General features: G+C 40.6%; 3 protein-coding genes across 3 annotated transcripts; all 3 read right to left on the bottom strand.

Annotated features, from left to right (window-relative positions):
- Window positions 1-962: 962 nt before the first annotated feature.
- LOC116801217 (flocculation protein FLO11) lies at window positions 963-4,512 on the bottom strand. Its single transcript, XM_032719406.1, has 3 exons — window positions 4,271-4,512; window positions 1,550-2,092; window positions 963-1,418 (listed from the first exon to the last, which is right to left on the bottom strand). Exons 1-3 carry the CDS (start codon window positions 4,329-4,331, stop codon window positions 1,207-1,209), a joined length of 816 nt encoding a protein of 271 aa, XP_032575297.1. The 5' UTR covers window positions 4,332-4,512; the 3' UTR covers window positions 963-1,206.
- A 2,188-nt stretch (window positions 4,513-6,700) lies between these two features.
- Window positions 6,701-8,386, bottom strand: LOC6611662. The gene is made up of 3 exons (XM_002036161.2): window positions 8,131-8,386; window positions 7,240-7,749; window positions 6,701-7,013 (listed from the first exon to the last, which is right to left on the bottom strand). The coding sequence occupies exons 1-3, from the start codon at window positions 8,189-8,191 to the stop codon at window positions 6,778-6,780; spliced, it is 807 nt and encodes a 268-aa protein (XP_002036197.1). The 5' UTR covers window positions 8,192-8,386; the 3' UTR covers window positions 6,701-6,777.
- A 1,357-nt stretch (window positions 8,387-9,743) lies between these two features.
- LOC6611661 lies at window positions 9,744-13,316 on the bottom strand. The gene is made up of 4 exons (XM_002036160.2): window positions 13,105-13,316; window positions 12,655-12,740; window positions 10,794-10,920; window positions 9,744-10,298 (listed from the first exon to the last, which is right to left on the bottom strand). The coding sequence occupies exons 1-4, from the start codon at window positions 13,154-13,156 to the stop codon at window positions 9,997-9,999; spliced, it is 567 nt and encodes a 188-aa protein (XP_002036196.1). The 5' UTR covers window positions 13,157-13,316; the 3' UTR covers window positions 9,744-9,996.
- Window positions 13,317-17,187: the final 3,871 nt, after the last annotated feature.

Genomic DNA, 17,187 nt, shown 5'->3' with positions numbered 1-17,187 from the left:
AATGTGGGCATAATCTAATCTCATAATCTAATTCTGCAAGGAGTCGTCAAGTCTAATTGGATTGCTCATTTTTATCAATTTGTAAAACGTGCAGGTCAGTTTTAAAATTGCTATAATTGGTTAAACTTTGAGATAAGCCGATTAGATACTTTTACTTTTCGAAAAACTTTAAGTAGCAATAGTTGAGGAAACGTCGGTAAATGTTTTTGTTGAGCAATTCTGGCACTTTATAGTGGTATTTATTTGGCGCTATAAAATCATTTTATTGATAAGCGCGTGCTCGCATATTTATTGCGTTTAGTGTTTCCCGAAGTCCCAAAAATTATTTAATGAAATCTTATCTAATCAATGATAAGCCATTGTTATTGTGTGTTTGATTTCCTTGTTGATTTTGTCTTTGAGCTTGTCTTGAGCAAATTTGTTTAGCATAAATGGCCTAAAAGTATGCCACCGCCTCGTTTTTTAGCATACTCTGTTTGCTTAGTAAATGAAATCGTACCACTAGGCGTATACGTGACATTGGCATTGTTAAGGTATAGGGAACTCCTTAGAAAGCTAAAAACATTTTGTCATCTAACCATAATTTATAATTTCAAATCTCGACATTAAACTGCAGAGTTTAGAGACTTTTAAAGTTGTCTACAAATTATTGCTGCATGGATTGTACCATATATAGCTTTCATTATATGGACAGGATGTGATCGCGCTGTACTTTAAAGCTCCATTTATCTTCCACAATATAAAAGTAGAGCCATAAAAAATTCCTCTAAAGATATTAACCGAAAGTGTTATAAAGTTTAGGATATTTGAGTTTATTATCTGTGTGAGTGAGTGATGTCATGAATCACTTTTTTTTTTCAAATTACTAATCACTGACAGAGTCTGCAATTGTCAGTGATTAGTAATTTGAAAAAAAAGTGATTCATTTTTTTTAAGCTCAAAAAAAAGGAAGAACGATTTGGTTTCTTGTTTTAATAATTACACATTATTTATTAAGTCGCCTGAAGCGTTACATTTGGTTAGATTAAGTTTGTATACAATTACGATTGTATATATTTCGATTTTCGGGTTTGTGCATATCTTAAAGTTACCTTTTCGACTTTTCGAATCACTTAACTATGAGCGCGGACTGATGAGTGTGAGTTCGCCTTAAAGAAACGAGGAATACTAGACTAAAGCACCGGGAAATGGATGATGATCGTGTCCCTAGTTGCGCTGCAGGGCGAATGCCACGATGGCCAGGAGCAGGGTGGCCAGAATGGAGCTCTGGAGCGCCGAGCTGCCGTTGCAGGCGTTCATACTGCACGGATTGCAGTTGGCCAGCTCCGTGTTGTTGTTCTGGATCTTCAGCTGCTCGCAAACACCTTCCATGGTGCTCACCCGGGAGCAACCGCGATCCGTCGACATGGTGCCATTCACTAGAATTTTAGATGAAAGATAAAAATGTTTAAATTTCTTTTAGATTTCTATAGAATCTACGCAAAAGGATCTATTTAACCATTTTGAATACTATGATCTATCCTAATGAATGCCATTTATGTAGACTCACCTGAAACCTGGACGGAATAGCAGTGGTAGGTGTACTCGGTTTCGATCACCGCCCTGCGTTGCCTGATGGCCAGCGATGAAAGGGGCGTGGTGGTCTCCGCATCCTCATTTACCGGCACCAAACGGGTGGTGTTCAAGGCCACCGACAAGGCGGACAGATCCTCAGCGGGTGGCGTTGGCACTCCAGTGGTCGTCTGGACGGGTGCGGCGGTTGCAGGCGTGGGTATCGGAGCCTCGGTGCTCTCAGTGCTCTGGGTGCTCTCGGTGGTCGGATCGCTGGTGGTGGTTTCCACTGTCGTCGTCGTGGACTCCGTTGTGGGTGGATCCGTTTGGACACTCGTGATCACAGTGGTTGTTTCCGGTGTGCTTGTAGTTTCCTGCGTCGTGGTGGTCCTCGCTTCGGTGGTTGTGGTGGTGGTCAACGTGGAGGCTTCTGTGCTGCCGCCAGGATTAAAGAAATCCTTATTGCACGCCAGCAGGGGTGCATCCTTCGGCAGCTGGGCGCAATTATCGCACACATAGCACATTAGATCGGCGCGAATTACTGCAATTTAAAGAAAACATTGCCTTATTAAAACCATTGTTTTTCAGCTTATCAATCAAAGTCATATAAATCGATCTAATTTAGAGTGGTGCCAGGCTTGTTTATGATTTGATATGATGATTCAAGTTGACCCAAATAGATATTCTTATGCAAATTACATCACATTACATTCCCACACACCTCTTCAACTATCATCTCAGATTAAATTTTATATATTTTTATGGCGTATAAACAGTGCTATCCCATTTTTCGCAATCATTTTATTGGACGCCTAGATATCTACATATAACTTAAAAGTGTTCAATTTACAGCTTTGGCAAACAGAAACATTGTGATAAGAGATAAATGATGACAATAAGAATGAAGAACACGTGAGCACCATAAATCAATTTGAATCCAAAGTATTTGCCGTATTATTTGCCCATTCTTTAGTATTACGTTGTATGCGCTTTTCCATAGCCTTTGATCTAGCGCAAGTAGCTGTTTTTTATCTAGTTTTATATGGGCGCCCTTTGCCAGCGAATCGATTCCATTTGCATGTTATCGTCATCGCAGCAAATTGTAAATATTTGCCAGGTGCCAACACAGGTAAATAGAGTAACCTATCGGCGTGGCAACACTGGTGTAATTGCGTTAATTGCCTTATCAGCGGAGCTGGCTACCCTCTCCATAAAACCCAAATATCAGTGGAGTACCAGAAATGAGTCATATGATAATCCGACATGGAAGTTGATCTCTGCTTGACGGGCAGATTCCATATGATATCACACAACTCGTGCCGAAAGGGTACGTTCTTGCAAAGTGAGTAAGTGCAGCAGACTTTAAGCTATTATCATGCCATAATATTTAAAATAATTTCGTTAAATCGTCACAATCAAATGGTTCAATACATCTCTGCCTGGCCTCTGTTGATTTATTATTGGAAATTTATCATAAATCATTATGATTGATGGCGAGTTTTGGGGGCCTGAACGCAGGGTCTTAAATTCTCCAGCGGAACGACAACATTGTTGGGATTTAATGGCACGTGATAAGCGCCACTGCCATTTGAAATTTGCACCTTTGACTCTCTCTCCCATTAATAGCGAGTATTAAAAATTAGTTATTGTTATTATAATTTCCATATAATAAAAAGGTGCAACTCGGTGATTTTTTTGCAAGTTTTTCCCTTAAACAAGGGTGCAACTGGTTGGGTTATTATTTACTTGGGTAAATCCATAAAATAAATGTATTGAAAAGTCATTTAAAATTCTCAAGTCAAAGTTCGTTCTAGACGATTTGCCATTTCTTATACCGTTTAATGAAGAAAACAAACAATTTTGAAGTGGATTTTGGTATATAGTATACGTTACTCTTCTCGACTCAATAAGAAAAAACAAACAAATGAAATGAAATCATTTGCAATTGCGTCAAAAGATCGTGAAAACGTATTAAAAATTCAGGTTTGGTTCGGTTATTTTCTGAGTGGTGCTAATGGCCAGACGAGTTTTTCCATTTCGGGCCGCCTTTTGCGAAATGTGTTAAGTGTAACTATAACATTTTCAATTAGCAGCTGCCAGCCCGTTTCAATGTCAACTAATATTTGTTCGTTATTCACAATTTCCCCGACTGACTTTTCCTTTTCATCTGAGGCATAAATTAGAGAGGGCCGCCCCAATGATAATGCTACTATATATGAATAATGAAATCGAAGGGTGGGAGCTGGCTGCTTGGATGACATTTCCGCATCACACAAAATTGCTGGTTGAATGAAAAAAAGCAATCTTTGCATTATTTATGACAGTTAAATAATAACAAATAAATTGAGCTTTTTTAATGTCACTGCTTTATATGCAAGATATTATGGCCAAATGATCGTGATCTTGAATTCTGAATACATTTCGCTGGTTTTTTTGGCAACTGCATACATCTATCTGTAAATGTATCTGTATCTGTATCTGTGCAATAGCAACACTTGAGACACGAGCGTGTATTTATAGCGCAGCTATAAAATCCTTACGATATGTTTATCAGATCTCATGATTCCTTTTGGCGTTATCTGGTATCTGATATCTGATATCAGATATATGCCCATTATTTAGACCGTTTTGGGCGAAATAATGCACATCAAAGTTATCACGACACTTTTCACGATATTCTAATAGCCGCAAATACCCAAAATGATTGTTTTTTTTTTACCTGGCAGGGCGATTAGCAACAGCAAAGAGCTGGCCAAAACGATGTGACTTTGGCGGAACATGGTATTTGTTTATTTCGAAATAAATATATTCTAGATATATTTCAAATAATTGTTTAGTTTATAGTATTTATGCTAGTTTAATTGGGCCGTTTGCATTTAGGTTTTCGCGCTTCTCGTTTATAGTAATTTATTTTATTTTTCTTATCAAGGCGACCGCAGTTTGCGAATTCTGAAATTTAACTGAAAATCTTGTGATTTGTTTGAGACTTTTTATAGAGTTTTATAAGCGGACTGCGCTGCTACTGCGACGTCAGTGGCTTCGATGCGTAAGAGAGTGGCTGTCAGAGCGGGACGGCAGAGCGAGAGGGGGAGACAGATGAAGAGCGCGGCGTAAAGCAAGTTTACCGGTTTTCTTTATTGATAACAAATTAATTTATAATGCATACCAAACGAGCACCAAATTAATTGATCGCCAAAAGAGTCAGTCCCCAATGCTCTTAACTCCACTCGGAGTGGTTGTTCTCTTAAATAGGTAATGCCTGAAACTGGGTTCTTCAGGGATAAAATATGCAAATGCAAATGATTCAGAACTGGGAATTCATTTGACTTTTCAGTACGATTCCTCACACCCTTTTTATTGCACTTTATTTCAGAGCCCCAGACATTTTTTCCTCGTTAATTAAGCAGCTAATTGCTAGTCAGCGTGTGTAATCGTTAATCCCGAGATTAAACCAACTGAATACGCGCTTTAACTTAATATCGCTCGCGCATTTACATAATATTCGTCACTTTTTGATGTTTGTCATGGTTGTCCCATGATTATTATTCACTATCAGCACGAAAAGCAAACAGTTTCGAATCAGAAAGAGCCGAGCAATTAACAGAGATTTCTTTGTGGCCCCTATTGGCCCACTTCATTGGCACCTGCGCTATTTTTGCGGGCTTAGAACCTCCGATTCGCAATAGCTTAACGAAATTTTCCAGTCGAATAAGCCCCCAAGGTCGCTTTGGCTCGCAACTTAATTCAATTCGCCTGTTGACCCAGAAAAAAAAGCCCAAAGACTGGGGGCAAGGTCAACTGATAAGCCGAACTTTTGTAAGGTGTGGAGTCTTGTTTGTTGTTCTGTTTTTGTTTTCTATTTATTTTTCAAAAATAAGGCTTTGATAATAGAGGAATGTGTATTGTAAACATTCGGTATCAATGTTTCCATTTCACATTCTAATTGGCTTAAGTCACTCATGTTGCAAATTTAAAGTTATCTAGATCTTTCCGAATTATTATACAATAACCCAAACATATGGTAATTATTCATTATTTATTATATTTTTAAATAAATAACGGCCCTGAAGCTTAACGCTTGCATTTCGTAGATCGTGTGTCTTGGCCAAATGCAAATAACTCATCATTTGCCGGCCGCAGTTCGTGCCAAATGTCGAGTGAATCTGGTTAGTGCCGCCGGCTGGTTTAACTGACGCATTGTCTGAAAAGCGCAGACGGGAGATAAAAACCATAACTTCTCCGGACACAAAAAGTCGATGGGAAAAGTTGCAGTAATATATCTTTCAAAGTGTCGACGACATCACGTAGAGCGCTAAATGCGATATTGATACTCATTCTCTTTAAGATTCTCTGTGTGAATTCTCTTCGAGAATCGCTTGAAAGCCGGGCTTTTTGAATGACATTTGGGCATGCTCGTCATACACAAGGTACTTTACCGTCCCGGAAGCCGACGAAAATAAAACGGGGAAGCGTTTCAAAATCCCCCCAAATGCGAGCCCACAAATCGAGAAGTTATATATGTATATATCAGGCTAACAAATTTGGCAGTTGCATTTTAGCCGTTTGGAGCAAGTTTCCTTACAGTGCTGCTGCCCGTTTGCCGGTGGCGTTTCCTCATCGCTTTATTAAGAACTTTACTTAATTCCGGGCCGCGATATAATAATACCATAAATCTGGTAAAAGCTTTAGGCAGCAATTGCCACTCGACTTCCCAACACTTATCGGCCTAAACGCTTTGTCCAGTGGCCCAGTTGATAGTTGTATCAAACAGTATTATCAGACTTTTTCGGGTCGCATGAAGTCATGGAAATCATGGAGCACACGACTCATACCGAATACCGTATACCTCGTCATCACTCTTATCGCCAGCGACTGATTGATTTGATTGCGATACGCCTGCAACTTGAAAGAACGGCCACTCTCAATGAGCGAGCACTTTCCCCAGCTGGTAAAATTTGAAAAAAGGGACAATGCCTTCCTTATCGATGCCAATTAAACAATTATGCGAAAATAGCTCAGGTGTGCTCATGGCCCCCAGACCATCGACGTTTCGAGTGGTAAGCGCGGTATAAATAGACACATCATGTGCCCGCCTCTAAATCGGCAAGCGCTACCCAAAAAACAATGAACTCAGACACCAAAGTCGAAATCGAAGTTGTGGCGGCCATATATCTTGTATTTCTATATATCAATATCGATTGGCCCCACACTGTGTCTGCTGATTCTCTACCATATCGGATGGCGGGTCATAAATGCCATTAGCGTGAGTGCCGCCAGCAGTGTCCAGAATGGGCCATTGCTTCTACTGGCTGATCCGATGGCGATCGGTTGGTTGCATCCATCGTCCTGGCACATATCGCATCCGGCCACAGTCCAGTTCTCTAAGAGCCCGTCGCATCCACCCGTCTGATTGCTCTTCCTGGCGGTGGTGCAGCCCCTCTTGGTGATCGTCGATTCGTTAACTGTCGAGCAGGTGGGGGTTTGAATAAATCATAATAATGATAATAATATTTTCCTATCTATCTTTATACAAATCATTACACCTAGTGCACTTCAGTTTGCACTTGGTTCTATTTTCCCATGACTCAGTTGTAGATAACTTATCGCCATGGGTGGGAGCATCACACCAGGCGGCGTTTTTATGATTTTTATGATGCACACCCATGGGAATGGGTGGCAGTTTCTTACGTTGGAGAGTCACTCTGTAGCAGAAGGGGATTGGCACATCGAGATCGACCTGTCGTGCACTCCATCTCCGCCTGCGTCGCTCCTCCTCCTCCTCCTCATCTTCGTCCTCCTCCTCCTCTTCGCTGACAACTTCTCCCGCTGCTGCTCCTCCAGCTGCTCCTCCAGTGGCTCCTCCAGCTGCACCTCCAGTTGCTCCTCCAGCTGCACCTCCAGTTGCTCCTCCAGTTGCTCCTCCAGTTGCTCCTCCGCCTGCTGGCATGTTGCCTATGTTTGGCGATTCGTCGCTTTCATAGTCCTCTTCCTCTTCGCTGGCATTGGATGAGGAGGGGCCAGGAGCACTATTTGTATTATTCGTTGCAGCAGGTGATGGAGAAGGAGCAGGACTTGGTATCGGACCGGAGTTGGCGGGTGTGCCTTGTCCAATGCCGCTCATCAGTGGAACCTCACACACTTCCATTTCACTTAGCTGCGTATTTTCATCGCAGTCTTCACATTTGTAGCAACGCAAAGCTGGGCAAAAAAGAGATTTTAAATAAATATTTAGTTAAAATAAAAATATGCCACCTTACTCCATAATACAAAATATGGATTTTAAAATATTTTAATATTTTTGTTGGTTTTATGCCAATAACGTAGTAATGTAGTTATTACATTTTCATCATATAAAATGCGAAACTAAGTTTAATTCACAGCGTTTGCAACAGGAAACATAAACCTCTGACCTTGAGATAGACCTTTTCATTCACCCGTGGGTGCGTGAGGTTGCGCCTTATCAGATTCACCTTATCAGCTGGATTAACGTTGCGTATGCGCAACTTTTGTAACTCGCTTCGGGGTCAATCAATTAGCATATGGTGTAGGGCTTACACCACTCGATGATTTATGACATACCTAAAACACAGGGGCCACAGCCAACGAAAGCCACTAGAAGTAGAAGCCACAAGGAGCGCATTCCGGGCAGGTTGGTGAATGGTGAATGGGTGGGGGGTTCAAACTTTCAATTTGCCAAACGTCAAGGTGTCAGAGCAGGCAACTTTCCCAGATTGAGCAGCCCCTTCCTTCTATGGATATATATTTCCTATAAATATATTTATTTTTTCGCCGCTCCACCGTCGTGTCAGCAGTAGCTACCGAAAATTCAAATCGAACTGGCACAAAGAACCTTCCGGAGTCTGTTGTTTGCTCCATCAAAAACTGAATTTCATAACCATAAATGTGGGTTGGGGGAGGACTTGGGGGGTTGACTCATGATTTGCGGGGCTGGTGAAACATGTAGTTCACGGGAAGCAGGGAAAAAACTACATGCTACATACTATACGATAGCATCGGGCCAGACTTTCAAATTAAATGCGAGTGACAGGGAGGGCATGATGGAGCGACAGAGCTGGAGCTATTGATAAGCGGGCGTAGGGGGCGGGAAAAACTGAAGCATCTTACATGAGTAATGGGAAAATTATCTTTGATTGCTGAGCACAAGTCCAAAAAGGAGCAAAAAAAAAACAACAAAAGCAAAATGTGTGATATGGGCTGGGAGTTTTTTCGGCACTCGAAGTGTTGCATACCGTTGAAAAGAAAGTAGTAAGTAAGTAAGAGGTATTACGAATATTGCGCATACGCTCTGTTGGCCTTAGATAAAATACAAAATAAAAATAATTTGTATAAAAAAACGAGGGATGGTAATAAATAACTTTTATGGGAACATCGAAAGTACTTTGTATTCCATAGATACTTTCTCCCAAACTCCAGTAACCCAAATACCCTTTATCATGATGCCAAAACTGTTATACAAGTTCCGTCATCGTTATCGGTTTGTAATAAAATTCGTACGGCAAATTCTTTTATACTGTCATACAGCATTTATTGTGTGCTCGGAATGTTCAATTTAGTTTCCATTTCAAAAACCGCTTACAAACTAAGCAGAACTGAGAGCTCAACGCGTCGCAAAAAAACATATGGTACTATATAGTGTGTTGTTTTTTTTTTAGGCGATTTGAAGCTCACTGAATAATTGTTGCATTGCTTTTCGTTGACATTTTCCTCTAATTGCACATTTACTAACATTTATTGCATTTGTTTCACGTGATTCATAAATTCGCGTCTTGCATTAAGTTGATTGTTGTTTGCTTGCGGCTTTTACAGTATATTTACGTACTATCAAATTTTCAATATTCTAACACGAATTCATTGACTAGACATATAAGCACTTTTGAATTTCAATTTACCTAAGAAATAATATCAGAATTAAAGGCAATTGGTGAATTCCGATGCTCATCGCTCCAAGCCATTAAAACTAACAATCTGAATAGTAACATAATAAAGCTGAACAACAAGAGCTAATGGCATAGAATGCCAAACATTGATATATAGGATGCATGGTAACACATACATACATATCCCTACTCTTTATTTTGCCGGTATTTATTTTCGAAATCGAAAGTTTCATATTTGTTTTGAATCAAAGCGAACTTTTCTGTGTGTGTGTTTTCCTTCTTTTATGTACTGTATCGGTGTTTCGGTGTATCGTGTGTGTGCTGTGCTTACATTTCTAGGGTTAAGGGAGTAGGGGGTTAAATGGGTTTCAGAAGTGAGTGGCATTGAAGCACCTGTACGAATCAGCGATATTGCACTCAAATATTTACAAAGTAATCGGATCGGCGAGGGTAACGCTAAGGGTAACTCAACCTAAATGCAACCATCATGCCACCACTCTTTCCACGGTTATCCGTCCATATCCCGTACACACCATCCAACTTAGCCTTAGCAGCCCAATTGGAGCGCAATCATGGCCAGAATCGTAGCCAGGGAAAGCGTTACGGCCGCCGCACCATTGCAGCGATGCGATTTACAGATGCCGCAAAAGAACGCATCCTCCGCGGAGATTTCGTCGTCCTCCTCCGCATCCTGGCCGTGCCCCTTCCTTCGCTTGTTCTGGTTGCGATTCCGCTGCTCCCGCTCCTCGGGGCTCGGGATGCGCAGCTTGGTACGCAGGATCTCACAGGCATCCGAGTCGCCGGTGTCCAGTTGGCAGAAGCGCGCCGTCACCACTTTTCTTGTATCAGCTGCGGAAAATAGCAGGATATCTAAATTTAATAAATAGTTTACTTGGGTTCACTTAAATTCACTTGATTTAAATATTTATAACCCTATTATATACACTATATTTAAAGGGTTAAAATCAAGTGATTTGATTTTCAATTAAAATGACTATAGCACTAAAGTTCAAGTAATTTTATTAAGATTTTGATGCTCTAAAATCCTTAATTTTGCCAAAGGAATGCAACAAATAAACTTAATTGCTGTTGTCATAAACAGTAAGTGCTTTGAATAAACAATCTGTGTCATGTGAACTATAAAATTTGCCTTTATCTTTAGGGCTTCTTTTATTGACAATCTAGTCGCACTGCAAATTGCAGCTTTATTTCTAACCATTAAATAAGAATCACTTATTAGCCAAAATGAGTCAAGTTGCAGTAAAATGTGATAACATTACTATAGAAAATTTAATATATATATATATCATATATTTCATATTTATTCTTCTTAAAAATACTCACGATCTTTGGCCACAACTTTTTGGCAATTCATGAGCGGACTTTTGTTGGCGCCATTATCGAAATATGAGAACTTATTCAAGTCAAATAGCCAGGTGTCCAGCGATTTCATTTTGTCCAAAGTGCACTCCTAAAATAATATATAATAATCATTCAATTTAATCCGGTTAACAAAGAATGCCTATTGTTTGCTTAATCAATGTATTAATTGCTGTTGCACTCGGTGAGTAAGTTATTAATCTTATCGAGCAATTATTCGTGGAATCATTCGACCATTTCTTTAACGATGCGTTTTCCGGATGGCCTTGGTATCCAGACCAAGACCACTTGAACTCTATTTGTTTAGCACCGATAAGTAGTGCAATAAAACGATTCATGGAAAGGCTTAGGAGTTTAGGTATCAGCATTTGCCGAGAAAGGGGAAGACCCCATTTAAGATTCAGCGATAAAGTGGATAAACAGTACAAGCAATCGCCACTTGAACTCTATTTGTTTAGCACCGATAAGTAGTGCAATAAAACGATTCATGGAAAGGCTTAGGAGTTTAGGTATCAGCATTTGCCGAGAAAGGGGAAGACCCCATTTAAGATTCAGCGATAAAGTGGATAAACAGTACAAGCAATCGCCAATTGCAGCTATAATGACTATTATACTGAACTATGCGAAAATAATTAAGTGTAAAGTGCTTTCCAAGTTATTAATTGCTTTTGACTTTCATTTAATAAAAAATAACTAAATGGCAGTGTCACATTTGTTGTTCTCTTTGCGATTTAAAATCTTCACTTTGACAAACCACATAAATTGATGGGATTATTTTGCCGCATCTAATTTGATTTTGAATTATTTATTTTGACACAAAATGGAGTTTTGCGCACAATACAAGATAAGATTTCCGTGATTAATAATTCAGAGCACTAATAATCAGAACATTTGCGCCTTTTGCTGTTTCGTGACTGCTTGCTTATTCACATCTCTGATTTGACAAATGAAATAAATTTTAAGAGTTTACTTGACTTCTCTAAAAACAAATTTGGCTATCACTTTGACATTTGTTTTGACTTTGACATTGAGTTTTTTTCGATAGTCTAGGAATGTTATAGTTTTTGTAGAAATAAATAAAAAAAATTTCTATTATTATTATGTCTATTCATAACAAAGTTATTTTCAGATGTCAAAAACGTTTAACTTAACTGAAGAAAATTCTAGACCACTTAAGAATCTGAAAACTTATCTTTAATATACAAAATATTTTAATGCTTATTTTAAACAATTTCTTGGTTTTAATTAAAGTGCTTGGCAGTAGTTTTGGTAGCATTTTAAGCCACTTGAGCTCAGGTGTCGCCACTTCAAATCAAAGTAATTCTACCAAGGGGCAACTGGACTCCTACAAGAACCTGTCAGCTTGAAATTTACGCTGTTGGACTTTGGTTGAAAGTTGAAAGTATTTCAACTGTTTGGCACGTGGCCGGGTTAAGCAGCAGTCGGCTAAAAAAAAGGGGCGATAGATGCCAGTAACAGAAAATTCACATAGCCTGAAAAAAGGGGAAAAGTGGGAAGTGGCAAGTGGGTGGCAACCACAAGAGGACGACGACGGAGCACGTTTCCGTTTCCGCTTTTGTGGGCTCCATTTCCAACGGTTGCTCTGTGCTATTTTTTTTTTATTTTTTGTATTTTGGGAGTGCAATTTATGTGCCATGTAGCTTTAACTTGCGACCGTCTGGGCCAGAACTTTTGGATCCGATTAGGTTTGAAAAGGTTGAACCAACTTCACCTGGCAACCCAGTGGCCCACCAACAGGTCACACGCCCAGTAATCAATCAATGCGCCCATGGATAATGTTCTGGCAATCTGCTTTCCAACTCACCTCCGCCACTATGCTGGAATTTGAGCCCAGATCGGCGCAGCTGGGATTATCACTGGAATCGCAAACATAACACCTGATGGCTGCGCCTGTGGGATATGCAATATACATGTAAGATTGTTTATTATTATTAATTTAATTATTAGTTTAATTCTAAATGCGGTAATTATATAAAGTATTCTTAGTTTGTGACCGAACGACTGCTGCTGAGAACTCGACTTCCTGCTACGCTGATTTCCACCCCACTCCACTGCTGCCTTGCGATCGTTCCTTCGATGACTGATTGTCGATAACTTCCATTTCCGACAATCATGTTGCTGCTCAACAGCGCTGCCAACCGGGTTGTTGCCAGCCTTCAGCCTTACTCCATGTTACATACATTTTTACATTTTTTTACATTTTTATTTTGGGAATTTCTGATTGGGCTTGTACCCAATAACCGCAGGCACACACCATTTGAAACGAGGGCCAATAGGGCCGCCAGTGGCAATAGGATTCCCCACATGATTCGCACTATAATTCCTTTTCTTTGATTTATTTCCCTTTCGTTGGCAGATTTTTCAAATATTTTCTGGCACTCGCGCGCTGTGATTTTCTCGAATTTTCCGCTCCAAGACGCTCGGGAGGTTCTTTCGATGCCGTTGGCCAAAGGCAAACTGAAATTGTTGGCCAACTTGGTGAAGGCAATTGCCAGCAAAAGGACGACGACTACGTCATCGTTTTTGGACCGACCCGAAACGAAAGGAAACGAAACGAAGCGAAGCTGCTCGTCCTGTGTCCTTCGTCCTTCGTCCTGGGATCCCTTTGCCTGCGTGGGTGCGTCGCTTGAGTGGCTCCTGATTCCGACAGTAATAACGTCTTGGCCGCCCCACATGGCAGCAAAGGAAAATTTATTTAAATTGCAAAATGCGAAATGCACCAGCCCAAACCAAAGATGGCAACTACTCGTCAAAGGAACAGCAGCAGCGCGACGGAAAAAATGCAATTTCCTTGTGGCCAAACAATTTTGGCCTCTGTACCGCGGCTCAACACCAAAGCCAATAAGATGTAATGGCGAAAAAATTTGAATAATAAAGTTTTGTTCCAAAAATAACTGAGTAAATAGAAAATATTGGATATATGCACAGAGAGAAACTGAGCCTCATTATTTGCAATAATATTCCTTAAAGTTATGCTTCACAAAAATGATCTAATTATGAAAGAAAAGTGGTAAAAGGTATTAAAAATAAAATGATTGAAACTTTTTAAGTGCCTTTCAAATTATAAAAACACTATCCTTTTAATAACTTCAGTTCGTAGTTTGCCACTGAAGCTGAAATTAAATTATGTATTCATAAAAAAAGCGCGAAATGAGTAGTTTTGCAGCTCCAGCGAGATTCTGCTAGAATATGAGTGCCTGGAGAGCTGCGAAAACGTGGAAAAGCGAACTGAATGGAAAGGATGCAGGGGGGAGGGGGGAGGTGCCCAGAGGATTGGGTGGCAGCAGCAACAAAGCGCAGCAATTAGTGGCACCCAAGAGCGAAAACTCATCGGCGTTCCTGCAATGCGGCTTCCCTATTCTTTTTCCTGACCTCGTCGCATGGCCACAGGACGACATCCTGGGCGTGGGTGCCCATTTATCGCCAGCTCACGGTTGTCCTCACATACAGGAAACCGCATCCCCACCAGAAACGCCCCACCCCCGATTCCGAAACCGAAACCGAATCCCGTGCCTTTCATATCTCCCGCGGGGCAGAGCAGCTGGCAAGCGTTTCCATTTATCATAAACAATGCAGACCGTGATTGGTGTAGGGCACGACCCTGGCCCCAAAAGCCCACCAAAAGGGTTAGCAAATGGCGCCGCTTGTGTTTCTGGTGGATAATAAAGGAATAGTCGCGTGGCTGCAGGTGGTTGGGGCGCCTCCAGGCGCTTACTTTGCAGCAGTTTAAAATCAATCTTTTAAGCTTCAGTGGATCTTTAAAAAAATAGATTTCAAAGGAGTGTACTTTTAAAAGGATTATTAACTTGTTTTTTTCGAAGATAACCCATAAGCTTATCAGATAATTGGCGCCCTTGTTCTAGAAAAACAACTAATAAAAATTACTTCAAGCAAAGAACGCAAGGCAAAACTTCTGGAATGGTAAAAGTTTCAATTGTAACAACTTTATTAAAAGGGCTAAGTCGAAGTAATCCACTCCTGAAACTCGCAGCGGAATTTCGAATTAGCGCCAACTGCAACTACGAACTGGAGCAGCGTAGTTTCACTACTTTCCTCTGGCCGTGGGCCATGAAATCGCAGCCTGTTGCACAGGGAAAGGTTGAAATAAAAACGAAATCAGAACCAGACCATTTTCACTACCAAATAAGGTTGCGAGTGGCAAGGACACATTCCGAGCTTTCTGGACAATGACGATGATGGCATCCGAGTGTTGATGTCATAATTCCCGAGGTGTTCGGTGGATTCTCCGCATCGCATGCCGCCACTTCATTTGCTAACAGCAACGGGACATAATTAAAACTGTTTATGCACGCTTCCGTTTCCGGTTGGCATTTCATTTCATTTGGGTTCCCTAGAATGTAAGGCACTCATATGCTTTCGACTTTTACAACTTGACACATTTTCGTAGGAACTCAACTTCGTTTTACAACCTTTTTATCTTTGCATCGAACCGTGCAAATCGGAAAATGTACTTTTTCTCTCATTCTTTTTCCCAGTCTGTTTTACCATGGTCATAAATTTCGTTTTGCGAAAATAGGAAAAAACGCAACAACATTTTTTAGGTCAAAAGTTTGTCTGCTGTTGTGGATTTCCACCCGCAAAATGACCTTTAATTAGTTGAAATTTTCGCTTGGCATGCTAATTGAAAAACTTTTTGCCTCTCCACAGCATTGATGAAATATTTACGGCTGTGTAGTAAAACTGTGTCAGACAATCCTATCCAGACGTACCCGGTTGAAGCTACACAGTCACAAAAGAGAACCCGAGTCGGTAAACGGTGGACTTCTGTGTTGACTCTAGTGTAATTAAACTTTATTACGTATACGCACCGTTCCACGCACTTAGCCGCCGGTTCCCGTTGCCAATTAGTTTGTTCAGCTGCCAAGGACGCTGGAATACCAATCACAGTTAGCTGCGGTGCCACCAATAAACATAAAACTTTATCGTTGGCTCTATCTGGCAGCTTCTGGGCAAATCAATCGCTACAAATACACTAGCAAATACATAAAAAGAATTGCTTGCACAATTGCAAAAGAATCCCACACACACAGTTCGTGGGGATTATTCTGCACTACACACCATATGTGTGTGTGCCACCAGCGAAGGTATTTTATGGCTGATTGGGGAATTCAACCGGCTTAAACTCAAATATATATATAGGTAACTGAATTTGAAAGGATGAAGCTCTTTAAAATGGTTCTAGTTAATCTAGGAGGTGCCTAAGAATCTACTTACAATAAATATAAGCTAGTCGGTTCTAGTATAAATCTTTGTTATAACATAAAATATATAAATTCAAAAATAAATTCACTAGATCCCTCGGAGTCACTTGAACAATTGCCAGGCCGATCATCTTCGGAGCGCTAGGCAGATGAAATCAATTTGGCAGGCAAACAATGCCAAAGTACGTAATTTTTTCCAGCAATCACTTGCACTTGACTGCCATCGCCGTTCAAGCAGCCTCAGGTGGGCCGAAGGCTAAAGGAAAATCGACCAGGAAAATGCAGGGATTTCCTGCTACTTGCCCCCTCTAACCCTTCCACGATTCACAGGTCAATGAGCCAATGGAGCACGGATGCTGATCAAAATGAAAAGGCGAAGCAACTCGAAGAACTATGGCAGCAATTTGTGGGTGTCTTCCGTGCTGCACGTGCCACAGGAATTTGGGAGCAAGTGCTGCATGGCATCGTCACCATTACCATCATCCACAGCAATCAGCTTTTGAGAGGGCGTGACAAGTACAAAATATCGTTGCATACTTCTAGTTGGCTAGTGAAAATATTTACTCCGCATTGCGTATACGCCACGATGGCTGCGAAACGTGACTCAATGTGCGCTTTGAATAATATAAACATATTTATGTGCCTTTGGCAAGAACAAATCCAAGTATAAATCATGCAGCTGATTAACATGCGGAATCTGCGATTCGCTCGAAATGCTAACAAATGGCAAAGACAAGGAAAACTTTGCTGGGATTTACCACTGGCAAAACAAACAAAGCAGGCTTAGTTCAAATAACCAGCATAATCAGCTTAAATATGTACATAAAAGCAAAGAAAGCATTCAACTAGATTTTGTGACACTATCCACCGCAGAATAAAGAATTGCATTTTTAAATATTAAACAAAAACTTGAGCTTCCATTAATTATAAACCACACTTACCACTGCTATGTGAATGGAAATTCCGACCATAAAACAATGGACATTGCATTGCACACATATTTGCGCGATGGCTTGGAAAGAAAACAAAATGCCAGATTCCCCCAGACAATGACAACTTCATCCCCTTGTGGGGTTTTTTGTTATTTTCCGAGCTGTGCCAACCCTGCGTATGCG

Source organism: Drosophila sechellia, chromosome 2L (assembly GCF_004382195.2).
Source record: "Drosophila sechellia strain sech25 chromosome 2L, ASM438219v1, whole genome shotgun sequence".
NCBI classification, from domain to species: Eukaryota; Metazoa; Arthropoda; class Insecta; order Diptera; family Drosophilidae; genus Drosophila; species Drosophila sechellia.
Note: the sequence above shows the minus strand (reverse complement) of the source record. Positions and strands in the feature narration are given on the sequence as shown.